Source organism: Falco cherrug, chromosome 4 (assembly GCF_023634085.1).
Source record: "Falco cherrug isolate bFalChe1 chromosome 4, bFalChe1.pri, whole genome shotgun sequence".
Taxonomy (NCBI): domain Eukaryota; kingdom Metazoa; phylum Chordata; class Aves; order Falconiformes; family Falconidae; genus Falco; species Falco cherrug.
Window position 1 is genome coordinate 34285486 of NC_073700.1, and position 18829 is coordinate 34304314.

Below are 18829 nucleotides of genomic sequence, written 5' to 3' on the forward strand. Positions count from 1 at the left end.
GACACCTGGCACACCTCCCCTGTATGTTCCCATCATGTTTTATGGGCCCATGTCCAGCAGCACAGTGACCCCCTTCCCCTTCCCCCACATTACACAGGATCAGGGGTGGGAGCCCCAGCTTAAATGCAGCTCCCAGGCAAAGGAGGGGCAGGCCTGGCTGAGGCTTCTTCTCACTGTTTCTTTCAAGGTCACCAGCTGCACTATCCCTGCAGTACCCTTGAGCCCAGGCAAGCAGCTGCTGGGGTGAGAGGGAGAGACTTCCTCAGACTCCTCAGGTCCTATGCTCTTGCCACAGCCCCCCGTGGTGCAAGCCTTTGCAAACCAGCTTTTTAGGTACAGCAGAATTTGTGTTTGCATTAGCAGAAACAACAGGTATGCTTTCCTACAGTCCTAGTAGTGAACAGATCACTGCTTGCACTCATTGTAAGATATCCATGTGGAAAAACAGATCTCAAAAAAAGAGACTGCAAAATCTGTCCTTACCTTTAAGTTATTAATGGAAAGGAAGTAAACACCAGCACAAGCAGCTACTGCTGTTCCCAGGGAAGCAACCCAAGAAACAAGATGAATAACAATACGCTCAACTCTCTCTGTTACAGAAAAATATAGAACTTCTTGGTTTACTTCAGTGAGGCCTTCCTGCAAGGAAACAATTCTTAATGATAAATTCCTTGGTCAGCATAAAGCAAAACTTGTTTCAAGTAACTACTTGACAGACTGAATGGAAGATTATTTCTCTAGAAGATGGGCAGAGTAATACCCTGGGAACATTTAATGGACAACTTTGCGTTCTATCCTCAAAGTCTTTTCTCTTGACAGTAACACTTTATTTCACAGATAATATTACAAGCCTGCCTTTGGTTTATAAAATGGTTAAATAGTAGGAAGGAAACACAGCATAAATGCTCTGTTTGGCAAAGATTTAATAGTCACAGAGATTCACTCATTCAGTAGAACAGAAGCACACAAATATTTACGTATAGCTTAAAGAGAAAAGAAAAACAAGTAGCTAAGCCAACTCCAGGAGTTCAAACCAAATCAAACTTAACAGAAGTTAGCCTTGAGTTTACTAGGAACAGGACTAGCTAACTAACTCCTTGAGTCACTCTGCCAGAGACCTGTATGTACATACACAAATAAGTCTCTGACAGAGTGACTCAGACATGCTAGTTTTGTACCTTTATACCTTTTCATACCTCCAGTGTGTTTTGTACCTTTATTTGTGTGCTGAGATTCTTTTGTTTCAGCTTCACAGCTTTTTCATTAGTTATATTGAAGTCCCAAGTGCAGAGAAGTTTGCTAGCATTTCCAGAGTATGTCTGAGGGTTAATGAAGTTCCTGCAGAAGGATTTTGCCATGCTGCAATGAAAATTAAATTTGTGAGATGCATAATGGGGAAATAGATCAAGTTATACAGCAGGGCAAGAAGGGAGATTTGTCAGTTTTTCTATCATGTCCCAAGGCTACTGGACCTATGTCATAAAACCATTTAGGTTGGAAAAGACCTTTGAGATCAAGTCCAACCTTTAACCCAGGACCGCCAAGTCCATATGTCAGAGCATATCACATAAGACAACATGGAAAATAAACTTAATTGTAAGAAACAACTCTCACATTTCCTTCTGCTACTTGTCGCTGCCAATCTTTACATCTGGAAGGTCACATCAATACCAGAAGATAAGTGGGATCATGTTATTCATCAGTTTGAACTGGGATTCTCTGCATGTCCCCTACTATTTTGCAGCTATTCTTCATTTTTCTAATAGAGGTTTGATTTCTAAAGACTGTATTTTGAGCAGAAACTTCTATTTAAACTCTAAACCGGGAAATAAGGACTTACAGAAACATACTCGGGTAATTATTACTGCCAATTATTGACAGGGTGGGGGTCTTTGATGTTGTTGTTCTGTTCCCCCTCCCCCCCCTCAATATAAGTGAAGTAAGAATATATTGTTATTTTACCTGAACAATAAGATAAGAAAACAGATGACAAAATATATTCCAACAGTGAAAATATAGGCCAGCTGCATGTTGTAAGGTGGACCGTTCTCTATTTTACTTATTGTAGAATTGGTATAAAAGCCGTAGTAGAGTACTGTTTGTTGAAAATAACCCTGAAAAGATAGCAAATATTCTGAATGACGTGCATATCACCTGTATATGGTGGAAAGTATCATCATCTGAAGTCAAATTAATAGAAGTGAGAGCTGTCCCATTCCCTACTGTGAAATCACAGGTGTGATTAAATTTCTAAATATCAGGCTCTTTGTTTTCCTTCTATCAGCTCAAATCTTTCAGTTTTGAGAGCTTCTAGAGATATATAAATTACTTTCATTCTTGGTAAGATTCATGTGGGATGGTCACGAGCATTCAACACCTTTGCAGAATTTGATCTTGTCTGAAAATTCCTGAAGAACGAAACGCTTAACTGCTTCTTTCTTAGGAACAAAGTTCTGTATTGGCAAATTGTATCAACTATGAAGGAAACGGGAAGGAAGCATATGGCATTCAACATTAGCTACTACATTACAGCTGAACCCCTGCAATGGTGACTGCACTTTGCAAAGTTAAACAGCACTACAAAACACAGCACTTTAAAAGCAATTTTAGAAAGAAAAGGCTGACACCTTTCCACTTTAAAAAGATCTCAACTAAGCATTAGTAAGAGCAGAATTTTGTTTATTAACTAGAGAAATCCTTTAACAACAATAACATTGACAGACTTTTTTACAGCAAAGCCGGAAAACAAAAGTGAAAAAAATGAGTAAGTCATCTTCTCAGATCACTTCGTTGCTGAATACTAGTAGAGTTAAAATCTTCCTGTTTAAAAACAGCCTGGGACTTTATTCCCTGAATATAAAGATCTCCACACAACAAAAAGATCCTCCTGTTTCCAGGCCACACTGAGTTCAGTGGGTTGCCACAGAAAGATCTGTGTGCTCCTTGGAAGAATAAAGCTTTGGAAAGGAGCAAAATTCACAGGATCACATATGGAAATCTGCACTGTATTTTCAGAGGAAAATTAACATGGGAAAAATGTTCTGCTGAAGACTACTGTGGCTATCTCTGGAATACCTGGCTTCCTTTGTGTTTCTTCTACTGTGTTCTGAAAGTGATGAAAGCCTTGAAATACTGCTGAACACAGCAATCACTGAGCGAGACAAACGCATCGGAATGAGTTCCATTCATCTCACTCTGAGCCAACGTTTGTTGCAGCTTCTTTTTCAAATACATACTAAATATTGTTTCAAGTGACATAAAAATCTAGTTCCACCTCTTAATAATAAATACTTTTTACTCTATCGTGAGTTTCTAAAGCAGATCTGCTGCATACAGTACTAACACAAATGTCTTGTTACATACTTACAGCTCCAGTGAAGAGCTCCAGACCCGTGAAGGAAAGGTTATTTGGTTCTGCTGCAAAAAACTGAGGAATTGTGATGAAACTGAAGTTTATGAGGAATGAGAACATGTTGAAAGTTAGCAGCCACTTCAAGAAAATAAAATAAGAAAGAACACTTGTTCCAAACTTGGCACCAATGATCTTCAGAGTCTTGTGCCATAACTGCAGTAAGTGAGAATATTCTGACAAGCTATTTCCAAATCGCCGAAACAACTGAAGTACAAAAAAGGAGAGAGACATGAATCTCAGCGAGCAGTCTTAAACACGACTCAAATTCACACAGTAAAGCCTCACATTTTTTTACATTTCCATGTTGGTAGTAAGAACAGACTTCCCCCACTACATGCACCATAAGATGCTTAACTGGTATTCCTAAGTGCTACCATAATGCAAGTCATTATTAAGGAACACTGCAGCAATTAATTAGTTCTTTGGTAGGTAACATAAAGCAACATACCAGATACCTGTGGAGACACCAATAACATTACAGCTAAAGTGGTTTACTGTACTGTGACTGACAGAAGCTTCTGACACTTACCACTGCTGTTCCCTGCAGACACTGTGTACAGCGGGAAAGCCGAGTACTGTGGTGCCTTGTCTTTTTTGTTATTTCTTTAAGAACTTTATTTCTGCGGAAAAGCAGGGCAAGGGGTGACAAGCATTATAGTATGGGTTGTCATTAAAACCAGAAGCCAAAGAAGATGCTGCAAATACAGTTTCACACATGTGCACATGAACAGAGTTAATAAAACATGGAGATGTTCTGCTGGTTCTTTTTCTATCAGCTGATACCATGGCTGTTTTCCATGCTATGACAGCATGTTCTAACCTCTCCACTCACTCACTCTGGGAACAAAATTTAAACATATTCTGTGAGGAGACAAAAGGGTGGTTGAGACCATGTGGTCTCTTCTCCATTTTCAATGGCCAACATCCAAGTTTCCTTTGAAAAGAAATTGCAAGTCATCATTCATAATCAAATCTCAAGGCCTTGACATTCTGTTTTATATTACCATGGAAGATTCCTCTCATCCAGAGAAAGGACAATGAACCATCTTTAAATTATTTTCCCTTGCAAGATGTTAACTTTTAAAAAGTATATTTAAAAGTACTTTCAGTTCTTTCAAAGTGACAAACCAAAGCCAAGCAGATGGCAAACACCCATACTTGATAGCTAGATGTTGAAAGTATACTGTTTGTAACACTAAACAGATAAAATCTTATTTTTACCTGATCTCTCTCTTTTTTTTCATGGTTTCTGGCATCTTCTGAATTGCTTTAATCCTTTCACTGGTGGACATACTTGCAAGATTTCCAACTAAATCTTTCTCTGCATAAAACACATGAAAAATCTAAATGTTGGCATAATAATACAGTAATTCTTATACAACATTTGAAATGGATATAACAACATTCTGCATTTTCACTGCTACCAATGTGTGGCAAGTTCCAAGACTTAGTAATACTCCCCAGAATATCCTCAGCTCCATCAGTACTCCAATACGGATGTAAGTAAGTAGTACAATACTGAAAGTTAAAAAATGAACTATCACTTGTCTGATGGTTGTTTAATGTTCATACAAAAGCTGCAATATAAAGGAAAACAAAATACTGGCAAACTCCAAGATTCTGGTCTATTGCTTGATCTGTTTGATAGTTACATTTCTATCATGCTACACATTGACTTGAAAGCTAAACCCTTATTTATTCTGCAATTTTTGTTCATGTTAGTGCCCAAACTTAGCACTACCTATGAAACCGACAGAATTGTGTTACTTGATAATCAGGCTGCTTCCGCATAGTTGGAATTTGATGCTAATTCCAGACAGTGGCTGAAAACAATCCATTAGCTGGTCAAACAAATTCTAATAGAGAGTTTAGCTTTTCTTTCTATAATTTAACACATATTCACACTGCTCTGTGCTTCATTTGTCATGGGATTTTAGTGTGCTAGCTGAATATAAAAGATTAATCACTAGCATTAACACAAAACCAAGTTGTTCCCATAACCACAGAAAGACTGTACATGCAATTCTGTTGATAAACCAAGAACAGTATCACCCACACCATCCTTGTGCAAGATGCTATCTAATATTAAACCACTTATCTAAAGTCCTACCTTCTCTGCACACTGGATCCATTTCAAACAGGCTGGAAGAAGTCACGGAGATCTCATCAGATGGTCTTCTGTTGTGTCTCTGAATAAAGCCTAAATAACGTGCACTGTTTAGTAAGCCCAGATACTCCTGACAAACTGACTTAAGACATTCAAAATTCTCTTTCACAGAAACTAATTAAAAGTATACCACTCAATCTCACTACCTGCATGCAAGCATATAGTCCCCCACTCATTTCTGTCCTGGTCATGCTGGATAATGGCATGCCATTTTTCAGAACCATGCTGGAAAAGAGGTACTGAGCCCAGTCTTCAGCCGTCATGGAAAACTGTGTCATCTAACCCATTCATGAATACGTATCTTGATCATTCAAGACTTTCTTCCTGGAAGACAGGTCCTTTCTTTAAAAATCCTTCCACTGATTTCAGAATCACACTCAACCATGCTAAGTTATATGTACCAGACTCCCATTTCTCTGGGGACAAATTGCAACTGTTCTCTCAACCTTCTTTCATCCAATTATTCAAACACAAGTGACTATGTTCCTCAAATGCATCTGCCTTGCAGCTATGAAGCAGATGAGTTTAGCCACAGCTTTCCTTGTCCCACGTTCTCAGTAAGCTGATGGCCAGTCTGTGCAACATTACATCCCCCTTTTGAGCTCAACCCTCTGGTGTGGAAGGCCGCAGCTGACTGATGAGCCTGCAGGCTCCTTCACCATATTTACTATTCAGATCCAATGGTTCCCTGATATGCTAGTGTCATTTCCACTTTGAACCAGCCTCCTTTGTAGCAACTAAAAAGAATCGGAAAAACATCTGTGCCTCCTTGTGGAGGCGCTTCTTGAACTTTCGGCACCCAGACATTTATTCTCTAGTTGACTGTGTTAGAAATGCACCCTCTCCTTCCTATCAGGCATTAAAAACCATGCATGATAGCTAATGTTTGGAAAGGTCCTACTTTTACGGGCACTTATGGGGTGCAGCATTTCCAGGTACCAATAAAATCATTGCTTTTTGATACGAATACAGGATTTTGCCAAATCAGATCTTAACTTAAAGACCATATTCTTAAAGATTGAAAAGAGAGGGAAAAACCCCAAGAATCCCTCACTTTAGGGGCACAGAGAGATCGTTCTTTCAATGCGTCTATGTAACAATTCCAGAAAAGAACTCTTTAATTACATTCCAGAAGCAGCAGACTGGAACTGGACTGATTGTAACAGAAAAATTACACGATATAGGAAGAACAGTTCCTACCCAGAACATAAAAAATAAGCTACTATGCTAGCCTAAAACAGAACCCTGATTATACTATTTCAGACCTCCTGTATTTTAGTGAATATAAATCTCTAATTATTATTGTAGTCTAGAATTTACACTGACACAACATAGTGAAAAATTCACTAGACAGTATCAAAAATGCGTCCTATCCTCCCCTTATTTCCTCCTGCAATGAGTCTTCTCAGCTAACTGTGTAAGTTTGTTTTATGTTGTCGCACTTATAGGGAGTTTGGATTAAAATGGGTATGCATTATATCTTTCATTGCTCAAGAAACAAAGATCATCACCTTCGGAAAGATACTGAAAAACTCAGCTACAGTGATACAGGACAGTAAAAGAGAATTCATGTTTCCTTTTATTAGGGGAAGATCTTAATACCTGAACCAGAAGGTTTTAAAATATTTATTATTTTATGGAGTGTGAGACTGACAAGCAATATTCTCATGCACCACAATCCTTATGTCTTACCTTCTGACACATTGGAAAACCCGTGGGGATAGGGGCGGTCCAGCAGATGGAAGGTAGAAGGTAGGCTGTATGCCAGTTCCGGCTCAGGCTCAAAGGAAAAATTATCTGTTGAAGTGAATCAGAATTATAAAGTTGTATACTGCTTACTTACACACACGGAATATCAGTCCTATTGACCAAGTACAGCTCTACTGCAAACACAGCAATACATCCCACCAACAAAACTCCTACATCTCACTCCAGTGTACACCCTAGTACCCAAGGACTTACACAGTCCATACAAGTCAGTATTTACTGATCTGTTAATACAACAGACAATCCATGGATCTGTTAATATAACATCAGAAATACTTCCAGGAAAAAAATTCCAAAAACCAAAAAAAACCCCACACAACTCCACCGCTGCCACAATGTACAAATATATACAGAGTTGAGCCTTCCAGAGCTGCAGCACTCCCTTGGGGCAGAGTAAGCCACTATTTATTCCAGTGCTTCTGTAAGCTGTTCATACAAGAAATTACATACCCGTGGAATTTTCATACTGACTTCTGCTTAAGACATTAACTCTTGGTAAATCTCTGCTGTATTCAGAGCCATGTCTCATGGAGGTCATTGGTATGGCCACAGGGTAATTCTGTCCTCTTCCGCTGTGTTCTCCATACGAACCGTGTAGTGAGGAATCATAAGAGGTTTGGTGAGAGGACAGATTCTTTTGAGAACTCCTCCTGTGTGAGCAACAAAAAGGAAAACTCCAAGTACCTCAAACACTCTCAATAGGTATCCTTAATAAATTGTTACCTATTATCATAAAATTTGAGTACATTATAAAAACAAACCGATACTGAGAGGAATTTGTATTTATAACTCCAATATCATAATTCTGATTTGGTCATCAACTGAATTAGACTAAAACTTTTTGCCACCTGAAGTTAGCTTGGACCCTACCTAAACAAGAATAACTGCTTGGAAAATGAGGACATCCAAGGTTACAGCGGCACACTGTGAAAATTACTACAACTAAAAATATCCATGACATTATGCCATAAATCCTAAAACACATTTAACTGACAAATTCATCTAAAACATAAAAAGCAAACATGCCATTTGTCTTAAATGTTGTCTTCCTGTAACAACTTTAAAAATGTATGCCTGAGAATGCAAGCATAAAGGAAGGATTAAAAGAATTCTACAAATTAAAACTCTGGACAAAAAGTTTATCCTGCATATAAATAGAGAATTTAATTTCTTACCGCACAGTAACAACAGCAAAATCAAATAAACCCACCTTCTATCAATTTCCAGTGTCTCTGAGAAGTGGTAGTCTGGATTTTCAAAGGCTTCATTGTAATGGTAAGACATGACAAGTCCTTGGTTTGAAGGATGAAACCTTCCTTATTTTTGTCTCTGCTGCTTCATTAATATGTTCATAGGAAGAATGATTACAGGCCTAATTACAAAACAGATGCATGTACATACAAAATGAAAAGAAAGGAACCTCATTTTAGCATCTTAGAAGATTTTGCCACCCTGCTAACAAATAACATGAAACAATATAAATCAGAAACTTAGTGCTAATTACTACCACAAAACTGGGTCCACCAGAAGTTGCAGGCAAAACAGGAACTAACATTTCTGTATAGTAAGCTCTCTACAAAACTAAGGAATTGAGGTGCCACATGAAGTTTTCCCCAACACTAACAGTGAAGCCAGGCTTCAGAAGCATGTTGAAACACTGAGAAGAAGAAAGTTCTCTTTCCTCCTCATACAGGAAAAGCCAAATATACAAATTTTCTCCCAAGTACTACATTTCCAGAATTGAAGAGGAGCTAAACTCTGCCCACTTCCTTACTAGCAGTGGCATCTTTAAGCCTTAGTTGGCTTACAAGGGACCCACTGGACCACTGTTGCGTACAGCTGATATTAATAATGAGGGCTCTTCTAATGACTTAATATCTTGAACCTGTAAATAGGTTTGGGTTTAGCTTTATTTCTCACAGAGTGCTCCATTTCAGTCTTAAGCAAACCAGACTTGGTTGGAGTTTAACAAATGGAAGTCCAGGTAAGTCAGTGAAAAGAGAACCTTGTATTAGAAAAACTGATTCCAAATTAAACAGGCAGTTCTTGCACTTAATCAAAAGTCACAGTCAAAATTTAAAAGCAAGCCATTTTCAGCGTTTGTTCTTAAAGGCACCATGCCAAGTTTGATCAGCTGCCACTCTATTCAACAACAGGGAAAGAAAAAAAGAAACAATAAAGACACACCTGGCAAAATCCATCAGACCCTGCTCCACTCCTACAAAAGCAGAGCTGAATCTCATTTAATAGTACAGCCTTAACCAACTTTTCTCTCTGCAGTGGTTTTTATTTGTGATTAAAGGAAGAACCACATGAAGAAAAGTATCTTCAAAATGGATAACTGTACAGTATCTAGTTTCTCCTCATTTTGCCAGAAGAAGCTCTTAAATCACTATTGTGTCATTTACACACCAAAAGATCTTGGAAGACAGTCTAAAATCTTACAGTGTGACATACAGTTGTAAAACACTGCCCAGGTTTTGCATGCTGACTTGCAAAGAGATCTGCATATAAACACAGGTGGTTGGTTGAATTCAAAGTCCTACATTTTAATCAGACCATTGTCTACACATTCATTATAGCACAATGAAGCATGCTATGAGGGCTACGTTTTCAGGAAACACTGGGTAGAAAAGCATACCAGGCAATTTGAATACATGGTGCATCGCCCACCTCTTCTGTAAACAGTGGAATGTGATTACTGCCAACAAGAAACTAAACACAGCCTTCCCTAGGTGAAACTTGCATTTCTTCAGGCAACAGTTTCACATTTGCAGAGACACAGTGAGATTCTCATGTATTCACAAAAGTTAACTAGGACAGCCTCCCCCCCTTACCTCCAAAGAAGATCAATAAACACCCCTGGAATCTAAGGCTCTTACACAAGTCATGCAAAGTTTAAATCTCCTGAGAGGTACGTTTTCTGTGACAGAAACCACTTAGCTCTTGATCATTCAAGAACTAGCTTAGAATATATCAGAAGTTTTATACAAACTCTTGAGGACGTAGTACATTCTGTCCTTATACTCCGTTAAAAAGCATGGAAAACAATTCTTGAAAAAAGATAATCATGGTCTTCTGCAAAGGGTTGCTTGGAAAACTGAATTTCCCCCCATAACAGTATTTTACATTTGAAACTGTAAATGAAAAGCTCAAGAGGAAAAGACTACTTCCTTAGGGGAAGAAAATTCTCAGACAACTCCCTTTGAAGAGTGTGCAAAATTACATTTTTCTGGTTTTTAACTGGTTTTCCAGGAACCAAATTCACTTGGGCTTAGCAACCCAGAAAGTTGGGAGGCCTGCCAGCAAGGCAGCAGGAAAGCTGAGCGCTAATCTAAACAGCTCATCTACTTTCCTGGTCTTCATTCAAACTGTAGAGAGAACAGATATTTTGATGGAAACATATGGATTGTGTAAAATCAGCATTACCCAGAAGCATCAACCAGCTCTACCAACCAATTTGCTAACACGCAACCAACCAGAAGAAACAGATCAGCTTGACTAAAAAATACATCCATCACTTCTTTCTTTTACTCTTTTTAAAGACCTCTAGGAATATCCATAAAGGCTTGCTAAGACACTCAATTAAGCCCAAGACAGACGGTCTATTGGTTCCATCATTATCTACCTTATTTCCTTTCAGACTTAAGATGTGCTTCATGCCAGGATTACCACGAAAATCCACAGGGACATTTACAGACTAACACTAAACCCAGCCATCTGAAGCTACTCTGTTTTTCCTCCACTCCCAGAGTTTTAAGGATTTAAAATAAATTCCCCATGTACACTGAGGCAAATTTAAATCTTTGCATTTTGTTCCTGAAAAAAAATTTAGGTATTTTCCTCTTGGTACCTGACAGCATTAGATCCCAAACCTTGAGGCACGTGACCATAGACAACCCATATGTTTCTAGACTGAGGCTGCGGTCACTCCAAGATGCTATCTGGTACATAAATGTTGTAGGGTGGGATGGAGGTGCATGTGTAAGCATGCAAGCTCAGGGTGTACAGATAGCATGCCAAGGGTGTGCAGGTAGCACACCAATCTACCCACTTCCTCCATCCCAAGCCCAATGATCACGAGAAACTGTTCTTATCAAATCAGAGGCCTACGTTAGAGGTTTGGTTTGGTGGACTGGTAGTTTATAAATTTCTGACCAGTCATAGTTCAGTGGAAAGAACACAAAGCAGGTAACGCTCAAATTAAACCACCTCTTTCTCCTTTTTGACCTATGATGGGATGCAGTAAACCATAGCTCCAGGAAACACTATGACATTTAGACTTAGCTTTCCCTTTTAAAAGTTATTTTCCAGAAGGAAAGGGAAAAAAAGAAAAAAGCTGTAGAACAGGTCATTTGTGAGCAAAAAAAGGAGGAGCTTGACTCATCTTCCCTTTGCAGAGTGGTGTCCGTTTGCTGGATGACATTTTGGATCTCAGCAAACAACTAGACAAATCTTGTGTTCCTCCTCTGGAGAATAGGAGGGTTCAAGATCAGTGAGTTTAATAGTCATCAATATGTAAATAAGTTACAGGATAGGTAGGTAGCAGCTGTTTTCTGCTTAAATCATTCAATACACATTGTAATGATACAGAATAGGAAACTCCAACCAGTACAGACTCATGCTTCTGGATTACTTTCCAGAAAAATAACTGCATTCATGTCACAGACCAACACCCTTGAAAAAATATTCCAGGTTAGTTTCATCGATTCCTGTACAGGTAATTCTCTGATATAGACACTAATCCTCATTTAGAATACAAATCAAACATGAATGTCTCGCTAAGATAGCATTTTGTCCTGGTATCGTGTTTCAGGAAAGCCACGTAGACCTTCAAGTCCTTTATGCATAATCCCTCAGTAAAAAGGATGACATAAAGTAAATGCTACTTACACAAAGCGTGAAGAGGAATGGAAACAGTAAGTTCCAGAACTACATCATAGTTGACTTAATAGTTTTGAATTAAGGGAACAAAACTCATGGAAGAACTGATTCAGAAGGCTGAATGTGCTCTATTTCCATAAAGATCTTTTAGTTTTGTAGGGTACAACTGGACAGGGCTTCACTATTACCTAGATTGTTTTTATTTATGAATTCCTGTCCTGTTCAACGTTCCACACAGCTTCACACTGGAAAAGTCAGATTTCCAGAAGTCAAAAGTGAGTTTGACCAGATTAAAGTAGATTACATGCTGCATCAGCAACTAGGTTCCAGTACTGACCACTGCTCTTCCACTATCTCAATCCCAACAGTTTCAACACTGCAACACACCAGGAAAGCCTCTCAGAAAATCTAAAGATCCTGTGAACTGACACTAATCAAATGCTACACTCAAGAAAACCTGACCTTTAATTGACATATTGCAATGAAACGAGTGTGAATCACAGAAATCACCTACTTTTTATGCATATTGCAAATGTACCCAGTCTGCACTGACAAACACCAGCTTCTACCATCCTTCCATTGTGTTTTTATTGATGTCAGAAGGGTCAATTAGAGGAGCCAATGTCAACTTTGCTATCTTATACCTTCAGTCAATTTCAGCAATGTGAATTGTGCCTCTGCTACAAATGATCTTCCCAGTGAAAGATGGTATGTGGTAGCACTAAAGACTCATCTACTACTGCATAGGCAAAGGGCAAACAACCAAACTGGGAAGTGAGAGGAGAGAATCACAGCATCCCTACTACAGTTGCAATGCTGCCGTGTCCCTCAACAGCTTGCTGGATCTTGAGCTCACAAAGGAAGGTACTTCCTAGTCCTATAGTGCAACGCTAACTACCAGAATTCAGATCCCATCCTCCCTGTCCCCCCACCCTTCCTGGTGAGAGCAGGGTGCAGAGAGTAGCCAGGCAAGCTGGCAGAAGCCAGCAGAATAGTGAGTGTCTGTCTGACATGGGGGAACAGCCTACTGTCGGACCATCTCTGCCCTCAGCTGGCTGCTCCCATTGCCTCCAGCTACTGCCTCAGCCTAACAAGCTCTGCTCTTTATTCGCTCTTTACCTATTTTTTGTACTTGTTTGCCTTGTCCTTTCAATTTATCATTCCTCTTGTAATTTCCTTCCTCCCTCTCCCCCCCAGTAAAGTAAGACCACAGTATTTTCATCCTGTTCACTTTGTTTGCAAGTTATATCCCTTCTATCACCTGCAGCTGCTTAGGTAAGGCTTTTGGAAGAGGACTACCAACTACTTTGTGCTTGCAGTGTCTCAAACAGGATTCTACTTTTTCACCGGAGCTTAGACACCTTTGTTATAAACGTGTTCCTGAAACATTACAAAAATTGTTACAACACATAGTTAAATTCTGGTGTCCAGTAAAGTGTCATAAAGACGTGGCACACGCTTCAGAGTTTTTGCTTGATGGCAGCGGATGAAAGTTCAGATACTTCATTAATTCTGTGAAATTCATATTATTCTCCCTTATCTACCACACAGATCCCTGCTTCTCCACCCAAAAGGCCCCACAGGATCACAATTTTTATGGACTGAAGTACATATCACAGTGATTACCTAATCTTTTCCCCAGAGACCCCTTCCAGAGCAAGTCTCTTTTTGTTTTCTGCTTTGTTGCTTTTATTTTCTTAACTCTGTCCACAAATTGCAAACTTAATCCATTGGGGAAATTATGAGCAATGGGTAAAGAGGAACAATCATGGATTTATAACTACTAAAATTAGAAATAGGGAACTGAAGAGTAAGAACAGTATACCTGGCAGAGAGAGGAAAGATTTAACAAGAGTAAGAAACCATGAACAGAACTCTGCATTATTTCTTCAACACTTGACAGACATTACCTATCTCATAGTCTGACCATTAAGGAGAAAAAAAGGCCAAGGCAAGAATCACTTCATATCTGTACAAGTCAGTCTTATGACTAAATTTCCAAACTGCAGACTATCACGTTCCTTGCACATAGCAGGACTAAATCTTGCTTTGCAAGTTTTTTAGGTCTGTCTATTAACCAACATTACCAGCTACTTGTATTTGAAGGAAATGACTGGTTACAAGAAAAAAGGAAGCTGTTTTTGAGTACCTGTTTGGAATTAGATTTCCGCTTTCAGTGGAAAGGCAACCTACCGCATCTCTATTAGAGGCATGAGATACTGTTTACTAGAACAGTTTTAACATTTTATCTTAAAAGAAAGCTTTGTTTATTCTGTACTTGCAATGGATACCTATCCAGTTTAAATGCAACCTTCAAATTATAATTTAATGAGCAATATCAGTTACAGAACTCTCATTCACAAGTTCAATTCAAAAAGCTTATGAAAACTGCACATAGGGTCATATTAATGGGCAGGTTTTAAAGATACACGATGTTGTTGAACTAAAAAAAGGGCATTGTTCTGTTTGCAATTTCTAGCTTAACTTCCTGTTAGGATATTGTCATCTCATTACTATTTGCACAAGCAGCATTTAAGATGACCCTGAGGGAAAACAAAAGCTATTCACAATATACTGGCAAATAAACTAAGCTGCTGGAAAATGGCTGCAAAGAAGCAGTTTTGTCACAGGTTTCTCCTAACTCTTCAAAATTCTTACCTGCAGTTTTCAAACTGTTGGACAAATCATTTCACATAAACTAAATACTTTTTGTTTTCAGACAAAAAGCAGCGACATTAAAATGCAGTGTAACATGTTAGTACGTTAAGGTTCTATTCTACAACGAACATACAGAAGCTATGAACTATACAAATCACAATTGCAGGCTTTTTCACAAAAATGTGAATGAGGACACCACTGTAGACTGCTGGTTCCTGTAATGTCAGCCCATACAGCCATACCATACCATCTTACCACTTTATCGCTTTCATGGCAAGAAGTCCTCCCAACAAGCTTAGTCGGGGGTGGGGAAAGCAAAAACCAACCCAAAACCCAAACTGAAATCAATTGCTTTGGGTGGAGAACTGACACAGGAGCCAGAAACAGATGTCACTTCAACTATACTGCTTAGCACAGCCAGCCTGCTGCCGTCGTCATCCCATGCCAGGGCTATCTGTCATGGGCAGGGACTGACATGGTGCCCACGCTTGAACAATCATACCCTGAACATGGCTCCAGAGCTACCAACTGGCTGCTTCTGCTGTACGGAGCAAGATCAGGCTGCTGTCGCTCCCAGGACCAGCAGAGGAGATCACAGTGACACTAGGTCAGTGGAAGCAGGAGTTGGCACAGCTCCGACTGCAGTACCATGGACTGTTTGCAGGTTTGCTTAGCCAACAGAGCATTACTAAGTGACAGAGACTTAGCAACAAAGTCTTGGATGTAAAGACTTGGCTTTTAGATCTACATTTGATCTTCTGCATAGAAATGTTTCAAGCTTTGTAAGTTAGAGCATAAAGGAAAGTAATGCTGAGACTGAACAAGAAGACAGTAGTATTTAAATAGTAAGCACATGTGTTTTGAGGGAGTGCCAGAATGACTGACCACAAAAAAGATCTGAGATTTTTCTCACCTATTTAACACAAAAGTACTTCTGGCTTCCTGTTTTACCTATCATAACATACAAAACTCACAACTTTACTTGGAAAATACAACACCCCATTCATCCACTTGCTTGCAGACTCCAACACACAACCTAAAGCAAGGCAAAAGTAGATGTCACACCACAAGCTGGTGATCCCAGCGAGGCTGGTGCAACACCTCACAGACTGAAGCATGACACACTGGCTAAATATATCAGGGAAGGATGTGGCTGTTAACCCCCCGATGGGAACCAACCCTTCCAGCTGAAGGTAGTGGAAGCTCGTGTGACTAACAGGGCAATAAACCTGCGAGGCGCCACGCAGCAGAGCTGATGTGAAGGTCAAGGCAACGCTCTTTGTCGCCGAGTACATCCTTAAGCACGAATGCAGTGCAGCCCTAGCGGTTCTATCACTCTAAACCATCAGCCAGCATTAGTCAACTGCAGTCGCCTGTCAGGCAGTTCGGGTGGCTCCCCCAGGTCAGGTGCATGCAGAAACCACCTGCCAGTCCCGCCGCCGGAAAGCTGGTGCAGACCCTGCTCGGACCCCTGCAAGCTCCAGCCCCCGGCGACCCCGCCACTACTGAAACCGCAGAGCCGCTGCGGCGAGGGTTGCGCGACCCCCGGAGACGCCCGGCCCCTTACCTGCCTGCCGGGAGAGGGCTGCCCGGCCCCGGCTCGCCCGCGCCAGGTGCCTCGGCGTCCGCGGCGGGAGCCCCGGGAACCGGCAGCGGCTCCTCCCGCCGAGCCCTGGTCCCGCCCCGGGGGCCGCCGGGGCCACCCGCTGCGCTCCGCTTCCCCGCCAGCGGGCTGCGAGTGCACCCCACCGGAAGGGGGGGGGGGGGGGGGGGGCGCAGAGCTGCTCGTACAGCTCAGAAAGAAAGGAAAACACCACCGCCACGAGTTCCTTTCGTCTTACAGGCCGTAGAACACTTTCCTTTATTTCTACCGGACCTCCAGGATAGTCAGCCTCCTCCGCTCCGCGAATTCAAACGTGCTCTGCTTGTGGCCCGGACTGCAATACCACCACAATAAACGGACTGAAAAACGTTTCTCCCTGACACGTGATGTGTTGTTACCTTTACCCCTGTATTAGTCATCTGTAAAGCAGAGATAAAGAACGATCTTGACCTCACATATTTTTATTTGTATTAAAGGAAGGCTCATTTAGAGGTAAAAAAAATTAGTTCAGGCTAGTACAGGCAGTAATAGTGGCTCCTGGATAGGAAATTTAATACCAGTCCTGTCTTCCTGTACTCTGTTGGGACCAGAAGGAACTTCTTTAGTGTGACACAAAGGTACTGTTTTTTCTTGTCTTCCTCCTCTCCCTACGTCTCCCCTTTTCAAACAGACACGGGCAAAACTGTAGACTGGACAAAGCTACAGCTGAGCACCAGGCAGGGTACAACACAGAGAAGCCAATGAAGAGCTGGGGTGGTGCCTCTTGCAGGAATTTCTGTCCCAAAACAGCTCAGCAGGGATGCCTGCATTACCTTAACTCACTCTGCTGCAGCTGGATGCTGCCAGCTGGACTCGGGGTTACCACAGCACACCCACCACCACACAACAGTCACTGCCAGGCTGGTGCCCAGTGCCCTTCCTGAGGGCTATGCTGTCCTCTGAACAGAGAGGCATCCTCAAACTGAACGTGGGGCCCAACAGCCACCACCGGGACAGGCACAGGTGGAAAGGGAAACAGGGTGAGGACAAGACTGGCTCTACTGTCCCAGATCTGTGGTCTGCCCATTACTTTTTTCCTTTTCGCTAATACTGTACAGAATTACAAAACCTCAACCACTTTTGTGTTAACGTAGCTTGTTACACCATTTTGGCATATCTTACCTCCCCAGAGAAACACACATCTTAAAACTTCCAGCAATTATTCCCAAGTAACTTCTCTGGTCAGTGAGATTAAAAAAACCAAACAAAACCACAAATGAAAATTACCCCTGTCAGCCTCTGAATTAGAAGTGAATTTAACTTGCTAGCCAGTGGGCAATTGATAATAAACCAGTTGGCACCATGTTCAGAAGCTGTGCTGTTGTAATGGCTGAGGATTGCTTTTACCAAATGGCTAGTGCTTTCCCAGCTCCTAAACTCAGTAAAACACATCTATCCTATACCAGACACGTTCAACATAGACTTAAGTGAAGTTTTCTAGTACTACTTTAAGACTACATTTTGCCCAAAGCAACATTCCTGGCATGACTGCAGAGGACTTGTCTGCAGATCTCTTGCACTGATCCAGAAGCTGCCTGCAGGCTGCAGAGGCCACAGGGCAAAGCACGGGGGTAGTCAAACACGACATTCCCCCAAAATTAAAACAATCACTCAGAATCTCCCTGAATGTTCAGAAGTGTTTTTGAGCTGTGGCATTTTCAAGAGGAAGAAAAAGTGTCCTGAAACAGATGGTGTAACTAAATGTGACACACAGATCTCCAGCATCATGGGAAACAGTACATGGCACTGGCTTCCATGCTCAGCACAGACTGAAAAACACCGCTTTTGTGAATAAGGTACATTGGACAAATACTGCACAAGATGAACCTACCTGCATGTGACTGGTCAGGCTCTGGCAGAATCATCCATTCTCTCCCTCCTCAGCATGTCTGTCTTTCTGGGATCCATAAAATTCATTGAAACATTTCCAAGTGTCTAAACAGCTTTCTCAACTGCACGACGACAGCAACAAAAAACAACAAAAAGAAAAGAGAGGCTAGAGAATGTTCTCACAAAATTCCTAGGGAAGTCAATCTTGTTTCAATTCCTCCAGTCTTTATTTACACAGGGTCATTAACCCAATACTTTTTCTAGCACACAGAGTTTTGGAAAGAGTTTAATTACTAAACAAGTGTATTACTCACCTACCTTCTTTGTATTCTTAGCAGTAAGAAAAGGAACATAAATAGAAAGCAAAACTGACACCCCAGATGACACCCCTAGAGAATTCTTAAACCATAAGTATTCCTATTTAAGACACAGCTGGCCCTGCTCTACGTTCACAGCCAAACACAAAGAC

At 40.8% G+C, this 18829-nt stretch overlaps 1 protein-coding gene across 6 annotated transcripts in view; it reads right to left on the reverse strand.

Moving 5' to 3' along the window:
- The window catches only part of TMC5 (transmembrane channel like 5), a 32272-nt gene that overhangs the window by 10506 nt on the left and 2937 nt on the right, over positions 1 to 18829 (reverse strand). For 2 of the 6 annotated variants that reach the window (XM_055708987.1, XM_055708981.1), the window contains exons 1-11: positions 16456 to 16851; positions 8557 to 8718; positions 7797 to 7996; positions 7272 to 7376; positions 5523 to 5612; positions 4634 to 4733; positions 3942 to 4032; positions 3368 to 3616; positions 1963 to 2114; positions 1215 to 1359; positions 484 to 639 (exon numbers count right to left, since the gene is read on the reverse strand). In XM_055708987.1, the coding sequence (XP_055564962.1) occupies positions 484 to 639; positions 1215 to 1359; positions 1963 to 2114; positions 3368 to 3616; positions 3942 to 4032; positions 4634 to 4733; positions 5523 to 5612; positions 7272 to 7376; positions 7797 to 7996; positions 8557 to 8630 (1362 nt within the window). In that variant the 5' untranslated portion in view covers positions 8631 to 8718; positions 16456 to 16851. Of the gene's footprint in view, positions 1 to 483; positions 640 to 1214; positions 1360 to 1962; positions 2115 to 3367; positions 3617 to 3941; positions 4033 to 4633; positions 4734 to 5522; positions 5613 to 7271; positions 7377 to 7796; positions 7997 to 8556; positions 8719 to 16455; positions 16853 to 18361; positions 18483 to 18829 lie in introns of those variants that run through there. The other 4 variants (XM_055708982.1, XM_055708988.1, XM_055708985.1 and 1 more) reach the window with 4 other exon arrangements.